The 9244-nt window shown below is 42.4% G+C and overlaps 1 protein-coding gene across 2 annotated transcripts; it reads right to left on the bottom strand.

Moving 5' to 3' along the window:
- Window positions 1-357: 357 nt before the first annotated feature.
- On the bottom strand, window positions 358-9030 carry slc35b3 (solute carrier family 35 member B3). Of its 2 annotated transcripts, none has more exons than XM_030757122.1 (10): window positions 8932-9030; window positions 7285-7521; window positions 6990-7111; window positions 6711-6865; window positions 4602-4709; window positions 2993-3090; window positions 2778-2870; window positions 2410-2521; window positions 2143-2212; window positions 358-1351 (listed from the first exon to the last, which is right to left on the bottom strand). In XM_030757122.1, exons 1-10 carry the CDS (start codon window positions 8947-8949, stop codon window positions 1201-1203), a joined length of 1164 nt encoding a protein of 387 aa, XP_030612982.1. In that variant the 5' UTR covers window positions 8950-9030; the 3' UTR covers window positions 358-1200. The 2 variants fall into 2 exon arrangements, with proteins under 2 accessions (XP_030612982.1, XP_030612983.1); XM_030757123.1 differs by lacking the exon at window positions 8932-9030 and adding an exon at window positions 8500-8769.
- Window positions 9031-9244: the final 214 nt, after the last annotated feature.

Genomic DNA, 9244 nt, shown 5'->3' with positions numbered 1-9244 from the left:
CTGTGAAATGGCATTTATGTGACACACACACACACAGAGTGGATCCAAACAGATAGGGCGGCCTCAGCTCTGTGAAGACTGCTGTTTATTTTCCGTGTAGCAGTGCTATCTTTTTTCAGGACTCCTAATCAAACACGCCCAAGGCCACTAGATGGATGAACACACACACACACACACACACACACACACACACACACACACACACACACACACACACACACACACACACACACACACACACACTTTGGCAACATTTCAACTCTTCTCTGAAGCGCTGCAAAGGGAGAGAATAAGGGCTGGCTGACAAACCGAACAAACACAAAAACCGCTCCACTGTAATTACTCAATACATACATGTTTTATTGTAAAAAGAGCTCTACCCTTTCACCCAAACATATGGTTAGCAAATTATGGCAGCGGATACTGTTGATGTACGGTAGCTACCGACTCTATTCCCCAAAATGTGACCACACGTTACACACATTTTCATCAATTAGGGTTCAGATAGATAATGAATTACCAAAAAAACTATGAAAGACACTTTTAAAAAGACAAATGGTCCCGAAAAACAATATTTCCCTCCATCTTTCTGGCACATGCAAATATACAGTTTTTTAATCAATATGTATGATTCTCTTTTAGAATGGGTGACAATAACTTCAGACATGATATATATTACCATGGATCTCTATACTCTCTCTTTCAAACATTTCATTTTTGCTCCAACCACTCAAGGTTTTAAGTGTTTGTCAATTCCAGTGCAAAACGGTGCAATTTGGTGAGCTAACGAGCTGGCTTCCCTTTAGAAAGTCTCGTACGGTATGTCCGCAGTGTTGTACAACACGTTGGAAAAGTTTCTGTGGGGCTTTGAAACTTCGCTTCGCAAGACCCCCACTAGGCATCGGTCCCCTTTTAAAACACAGTTCCTTCATTGTACTGCAGACAGTGCTACTTCAGTTAACCAGCGGTGTGCTGGTAGACAGATGGAACGCAGCGACTCCCTCTCCCACAGTTTGTAAGGCTGACTGGAGCTCAAACCCTGTATACCCATCTTTGGCTCGACATTAGTGGTGATGAGACCCGCGGCTCAGGCGCACGCTTCAGCATATCCTCTGGGAGTTCTGGGCCAACGCGACCCCAGAAGTGGCAGAGAGAAGCAGTCGGCCTGCACAGGACTTCCACTGAACCTTTGGGTGTCTCCTACACGTTTTGTGAAAGAAATCGGACTTTCTTTCCCGCCAGCAGCCGGCTCCTGAGGTCCTTGATGGAGGGAAGCTTCATTTTGTCTTTGTTTTTACTGTAAACATTCAAAAAAATTCCAAAGAGCACCAGAAGGCCGCCCCAGATGTACCTGATGAGGGCAAAGACAGAAAGGTTAGATGATTTCCATATAAATGAGAAAAGAACTGCATGTTTTAGACATGGAGGATATGTAGAAAGACTGAGTGAAGGTTTGTGTGCACAAAAATCCACAGGGCACTGTTAAAAATAATGAAACAGAACTTTTTTCTGGACAGTTCAACTTAAGTTCATTTTTCCTGAAACTGTGCAGTTAGTGGTGAAAGAAAGGACTAATGCTGCTGCTCCATCAAATACTTACAGATACAATGTAATACAGTTTTAGCTCACTATGTAACTATTTAGTGATTAATAAGATTAGTATTTATACATTTGGTTATAGCTGCTATTTACTGATAATACAAACTTGTACTACAGGCTCTTGGTTTTAGCTGCTGCCATAAAAGGGACTGAGTCCAGTTAAGGGTGAGGGCACACAGCAGCTGCAGGGGGAATGAAGTTGGCTGTGATGACACATAAAAGTTTTTTTTTTTAATTTTAAGATACATACACATGCTTTTTAAAAGTCACAGTTTTGAAACAGAGCAGCGGATGTGAAAACGAGACCTCTCTGACAGCGCAGAGGGCGAGTTAAAGGGCGAACAAACGAGCCAAGGACAAAACGAGAGAGAGCAGAGGAATATTCGTGGTCTGCAAATGGACTGAGGACATAAAAACCAGGGGCAGGGAAGCCAGATCAAGTTTTTTTTTAAATTATTAGTCAAAGGAGGGGGTCAGTGGTCACGCTGTAGACTTACTTTAAACTAGGAGGAAACTGTTTAAAGTCAAAAGGTGACTACTTACTGGAAAGTGAAGGGTTTTGTGAAGAACATGAAGGAAAGCACGATAGTCATGGCCTTTCTCCCAGTGGTCACTGCACAGGAATCACACAGACGGTACCATCAGTGACACTAATTAAATTAAACATACTGGTAATTCTTTATCTATATAACTGTGCAGTGAAGACTGTGAAATAATTTGCTGTCTATGCTAACAGTGCTATTTTTACAGAAGAAAAAACGAATTCTGAGAATTAGAGAAAAAGCAAACTTGACAAACTGTGACTCTGACCTGTTACTGCAACCAAAGCTCCAAAGAGCTTGATTAAGGCCAGCACAAAGGAGATCCCAAAATAACCCGTAAGAGAGAAGAAGAATGCATAACCATATGTCTTCACAGGGTGCTGAGAAGGAAAGAGAACAGATAAACTAAACTCCATATAACAAAAAAATAAAGCACTGCATCCCTCTGCTACTGGAAAACAACAAAACATATTCAATCCACAAAGTTAAAGCTGAAATATAAAACCAGAAAGTTTAATATACTGCACAGAAGAACAAATACATTTGCATGTCTTAAAATTTACCCATTGTTTTCAGTGCTTACAACCCCATTAAAAGCCAGGGATATGTAATCATATCATCTTAAGGTATATTCACCTCTGAGCAGAAGGCTACAGCTGGTCCCAGCCCACCAACACACAGCAGGCCCGTCAGGATGTAGACAAAACCGATGGAGTACGAATACAGCACCTGGCATTCACCACAACATGGGACACACAAGTGCTTTCAATCATACTGTCTAACAAAGCTGTGCATTCTGGATTTGCATTAAATTAAAGTGCTTTTGGATTTATATTATTTTACTAGTGTACCATCTCAGAGTTGGAGCCATTATGGAGTTTCATGGCTTTCTCTTGCACGTTTCCAATGGCAGCATCTGCACACAGTGCCAGGGAGATGAGGAGGACACCTGCGTGCCACAGAAACATGCACATACACCCATTCAGGACAAAGAAGGTGAAACATTCGCAAACTAAATATATTAAGTTAATGGAGCACAAACAGACATTTTGTGCAGTACATTTTGTACAATCATGCTAAAAAGAAAGGAGACCCTCTTTCAGATCTAAGGTTTTCTATATCAGAACACAATAAAAATCACCTGGTTGATCCTCAGCAGATCTTTGACGTGTTTAAATACAACCTCAGATGAACAGCAACACGTGGTATATTACAATGTGTCCTTTATTTAACAAAAACTAAGGCAAAATGCAGAAGCAGTGTGTGAAAAACCCTTACTGCTACCACGTAAGGGTGCTGCTAATCAAATGCACTTGATTAATTGATCAGCAAGTGCACCTCACCTCTTCAGGTGTGTGTTAACACAATGCCAAGGAGGAAAGACCTCAGCACTGATGGTAGGCAAGCTGAAGTCTGAAGTCTACAGTGAGAAAGATTATTCAAAAGGTGGAAAACATTCAAGACAGCTGACAATCTTCCCAGGAGTGGACATCCCAAAATTCTCCCAAAGGCCAGACAATGTGCCAAAAATCCGAGTTAAATCTCAGACTCTACAGGCCTCAGTTAGCACGTTAAAGTTCATGATGGAACAATTAGAAACGGTCTGTATGACTTGTTGTACAAGTATGACTTGTTTGGAAGGGTTGGAGAGGTGATGACTTGGGCTTGTTTTGCAGCCACAGGACCTGAGCACCATGCAGCCACTGAATCAACCATGAACTCCTCTGTACACCAACGTATTCTAGAGTCAAACAGAGGCCAGCTGTCTGACAGCTAAAGCTTGGCCTAAATTACGTCAGCAAATCTACAACAGAACGGCTGAAAAAGAAAAGCATGAAGGTGCTGCAGTGACCCAGTTAAGACAGCGGTGCAAAAATGAATGAATGCAAACAAACCACAATGAACTGAAGCAAAGCTGTAAAGAAGAGAGGGACAAAATTCCTCCACAACAATGTGACAGACTGATAAAGTCATACGGAAAACTTATTGCTGCTAAAGGTGGTTCTACAAGCTACCGAATACATTAATGATACAATAATGAAAATAAGAGTGTAACAATGTTATGTGTTGTTGCTCATCTCAGGTTTTATTTACCGTATTTTAAGACCAGATAATTTTTTATTACATCCTGACATGCAAACCTTTAGAACTGAAGGAGGGTGTCCATCCTTTTTACCATGACTCTATTTCACAGGCACTGAAATGTCCTGAGGTCATTTTATTGTTTAAAAAAACCCCAAAATTCACTTTTTCCAAATCAAACCTGAATGTCAGTGCTTGTTATTGTGTAAGTCATCTGCCTTCTTGTGCACAAATAACCAACAAAAGCTCAGTTTTTTTAAGGTAAAAGAAGTTTGCCTATAACTGCAGCTTCCTGAAGTTTCTTGATGTGCTAAGCCACACCAGCATCTCTGCAACAATATTAGAGGAGCCATCAGAGGTTCCACTCAAATGAATTACCTGTGACATTGAAGTTGGGGGCCACTTTGCTGTCAGCTAGAGTAAACCAGATGAGTCCCAGACTCATGCAGAGAGCAGCAGACACGTCAGCCACATTATAGCGTTTACCTGGGACATAAAGACACAGCAATAAGTTATTTACAATATCTCGTATATTTAACCCTGAAATCAGAAACTTTCCAGTCTTAAATCTAAAGCCGGTGTTACTCAGGTCACACACAAAAATAAGGAAAACTTTTTAAAAACTAAAAACAGCGAGAAATCTACACTTTAACGTATGACACGTGTAACACTCTAAAACACTGCAAGCACAATAAACCAAACTGAGACAGGGAGGAGTTTCCCCTCAAGCACAGCTTACAAAGAAACCTTTGAAAGATGACCCACCTTTAATAAACAGAGGTTGACATTGGACTGAGGTAAAAACATAACTAATAAAAGTTTTTGCGGCGGATATTGTTCACAATTCAAAGTTTCTTAGATTGTGCATGAAAAAAACAACTGAAAATGAAAAATGTGGGGGGAAATAAAACAACAGGATGAAGGAGTCTTTCAAAAACAGGCTGACGGATGGATGCCTCGAGGTTGACAAGGGGACGCAGCATCAGGTTGTGGTCGGCTTTGATTCCCTGACTCGCCTTTGAAGGGCCTCACATCAGATGCACCCCCACACCCCACCCTCCATCCATCCGTCCGTCCATCCCTCCCACCATCTTTCCTCTTTGCATTTGGAGTGAACAAATTCTGTTTTCCACTCGACCCCTTGAGGGACCGTGGTCCTCACATCTATTCATCCAGAGAGAGAGAGAGAGAGAGAGAGAGATGCAGGGAAGGAGGGGAGGATGCACAAAACCCATCTGACGTTCAGGACACGGATCCTTGAGAAGGCCAGCGTGAGGATGAAAGGACAGACAGGAGTGAGAGCGGGGTAAGAAACTGCACAGACTGCCGAACGGGCTCTGATGACCGACAACAACAGACGCCGATGAAAAGGATGTGCTGAAAGCTGAAAGGTGGTCACTGCTTCAAAGGAAACGTGTGATGACTGAAATGAGGTGAAAAATGCACCTGCTCTCAGGCCAGCCTGCCTGTATTATCTTTAAATGGTTATATTTTCCCCCCCTGTAACTGATGATGTAACATTCACGTTCATTACCTTGTGAATAAAAAAAAAAATAAATCATTTTCAGCTGTTCTGAAAAGACCCTGCTCTCATACTTCTGACCATACAGATTTGAGCTAAATGTACAATTACGGTTTTATTTTGTTGAAATGATGAAAACTTCAGAGATCATAATTACAGATGTATTCTCTGATGTATTCAACTGGAACAATTAATATGTTGTTGTTTTTTGTAAATGGATACTATTACAGTAGTGTACGCTCATAATAAACAGGGCCAAATAATGAGGTCAGCATATGTGCAGGTAATCCCTGTCAGCCTAAAGTTTTTTCTACTCTTTACGATGTCATAGAAAGCAGATATCCCTAATATGGCCCCCTGAAGTACGCAGCTCTGGCTGTGAGCACAGCAACCACAACCACCTGCTGTTCCAACCTTTTGTTTGCAAGGGGCAGCCAATCACAAGAAAACTGGCTTAACGGAGGAGGAGTTACTGCTGGAGGACGAACTTGGTGGCTGCACCAAGTATGTATAAGCTAAGTATAAAGTAAACAGGGAATACTGTGAACATGAAGTAATAGAAAAAAAATAGTTTAGTAAACAAGAAGGAAACTACAGATCTACTTTTAGCTATTTTGAAAAGCTAATTTAAAGTCAACTTGACATGACATACTAGAGAGACCGGATAGCTTGGCAGCACCTCGGTGTCCCCCGATCAACGCGGGGAGAGGAAAGTCTGGGGGTCTCTGCTTAGACTCCTGCCCCCCCACGACCAAGAGGGAAGAATGGATAGAAAAGAAAGGAAAAAAAAAACAAACAAGCTACCACCAAATAAATACATAATAGGCAGAGGACTGCAGTCTACAGAGCCCTACAACACCGATGCACGTGGAGCACACAGCAGGAAGGATGAAGATTTTGTAGAACAGGAACCAAAATATGTGCAGTGTACACACTGTAAACACATATCCGAATAAAAGGCTGACCTTGTATAAACACTCCTCCAATCATGACTGGGATGAGTTTACAGCACTTGAAGATGACCTGTGTAGGGTAGTTCAAGTAGCCCAAAGAGGTATTTGACAGGCCCATAGTGCCCACTGTTAGAAATGCTATGATCATATAGGTCTTTCCTGGTATCCTGGAGGAGACGAAATGTGAAAAAAAAGAAGAAAAAGTTGGACACAAAGTGTGTTTTAAAGACTGAATACATAACATAAGCTAAAGTCTGCCCTGTGGGAGAAAGTCATCATGCGTAGTCGTACCTTCTGCGTTTGTCCTGTGTGAGCTGAAGCTCTACTAATCCAAACATGGAGTAGAAGCCAAACTGAACCAGAGTGAGGTACCAGCCAAAAGGCTTGAATCCTTCCACAGAAAATATCAACTCCTATAAGGAGGGACAAAAACAAAACAAAGCCTACTGAGCAGCCTTTTCTCAGTTTTATTTCATCTATGTCATGATTTTGAATTACACATCAACACTTGACTAATTATTTCAATACACTTTCCTACGTGTGTGTGTGTGTGTGCGTGAGGTCATGTTTTTTTTTTTCCTGTTACCTGCAAGTATCCATACACGAGGTAAAAGAGGAAGACTCCAGCCACACAAATAAAGAACTGTGTGGGCGCACTTAAGCTGCTCAGGTTGATCCCCAGAACCCTCAGCTCCTCCACAGACTTTATATGAGGTGACATCACCTCTGTAGACGAGGGGATGGAGATTGAAATGTGCTTCCGTGAACTGTTGTAGCCCACCAGGCCATATTTGGCACTCATTGTATCGGCGGCTGCTGGAAGCTGCGGGGATATAAAGACAGATCTGATGCGCCTCCTTTATGACACTTCGGAATAAAGCGCAGATTGCAGCTTTGATAAGCCGAGAGAGCTCAGAGAGGCATTTCATCACGCTTGTGTCTACAAAATGCACCCTTCAAACTGCATGCAGTTCAGAAACTAGCATTAGATAGGCTAACCTAATATTACAAAGTAGAAAATGAATGATGGGGTGGATCAACTAAGCCTGGAGCTGAGTTTTCATCACCTCATGTATGAGACAGTGACCATTCACGGAGTCATTTTTATGATGACAGCAAAAAAACAAAACAAAAGTAGCCACAGTGGCAGTGCCATCAACCTGCTGAACACGTTACACCCAGGGAACTGTGAAAGAGGCGACTAAATGAAGCCATTTTTTCTATTATTGGAGTATGCAACCTGTCCTAGCAGGCAGTGCAAAGCAAACAACTGATCTTAGTGTAAACACTCGTGTATAAATGCCACTCAGGTTTTAGTACTGCAGTCTCTTTGACACTGGAGACACTGTCATTATTATGCATGCACAGATGAATGCCACAAGTTCCTCAAAAGCTTCTTTTAATATTTCAAATTAAACCGTGGGTAGTGTTAGTGATCACTGCCCTTAAAGTCAGTCAGTATATGCTGTGTTCAGTACAATTCTGCCATGATTAAAACAACAACACTTGAATAGCATCCACCTCACTGCAGCTGTGCTTAATAATAACACATAACATGAAATGACTGCTCTTTGTTTTCACGGTGTTTAAAGCAGCCGGTAACGGTGGCTAGGCTATGAAGCACCAAGTTTCTAACGCCCTGGCTGAATAGAGGCTGCCATTTGTACAGACAGCAGAGATGAAGCGTCTAAAAGCCCATCTATCAGCCTCACCTTATCGCACGTTTGCCGTTAGCGGCATATTTCGCACCTGGCATCGCTTTACCAATCAGCCGAGTAAGCTACCACAGCGAGCTTGTTACCTTCAACGACACTTCCGGGTGTCTTTACGTGCGCTTATCCTCAGTTTCAGAGGCGACACCGGTGAAAATCATTCCTCTCGACGCGCCGGCTTCATCTTTTGTACACTCTGAACATTTTCGTGTTTTCACTCCCCAGTGACAAAAGGCCAAAAAGCGCTGAGAAGCGTGCTAGCCTGCTAAAGGCTACACGCACTTGCAGGGGTGGCAGGCAGAGGCAGCCAACAACTTCCGCTCCGCTCCGCTCCGAACTCTGAACTGCACCGCCATTGGTCCACGGGGACACACGCTGACCTGCAGGTGGGCTATTTCACGTTTTAGCACCCGTAAAAAAAATGTGTCGGTCCGTGTCGGCTCGACAGAACCACAACAGAAGTGAAATACTAGCTGCATTTATTTCCAGACAAACCAGACAGCCTGTATTTGCTAGCCTACCTGGGTGGAAGAGTCCATCCTGAGCAGGGAAGGTGGACGGCGTTTCCTGCCACTCTCACCGCTGCCATCAGATAGAGGCTGATCTGGTTAGTCCAGCTGGGTGACAGCGTGTCAGTTTAAGTTTCACTTTTCATTTTCAACGTTTACGCTATGATTAAACTAATACTTTAAAAGGGAAATTTCATGCACTAATTTAAAAGCTGGAGGCAAATCAAATATTAGTACTCACAAATATTTTAGAGGTAGTTTATCATTTTGACATCACGCTGCTTTACACCCCAGACTTGTGACCTTTTACTTTGCACATCCGTTT

Source organism: Archocentrus centrarchus, chromosome 20 (genome assembly GCF_007364275.1).
Source record: "Archocentrus centrarchus isolate MPI-CPG fArcCen1 chromosome 20, fArcCen1, whole genome shotgun sequence".
In the NCBI taxonomy this organism is placed as follows: Eukaryota; Metazoa; Chordata; class Actinopteri; order Cichliformes; family Cichlidae; genus Archocentrus; species Archocentrus centrarchus.
Note: the sequence above shows the minus strand (reverse complement) of the source record. Positions and strands in the feature narration are given on the sequence as shown.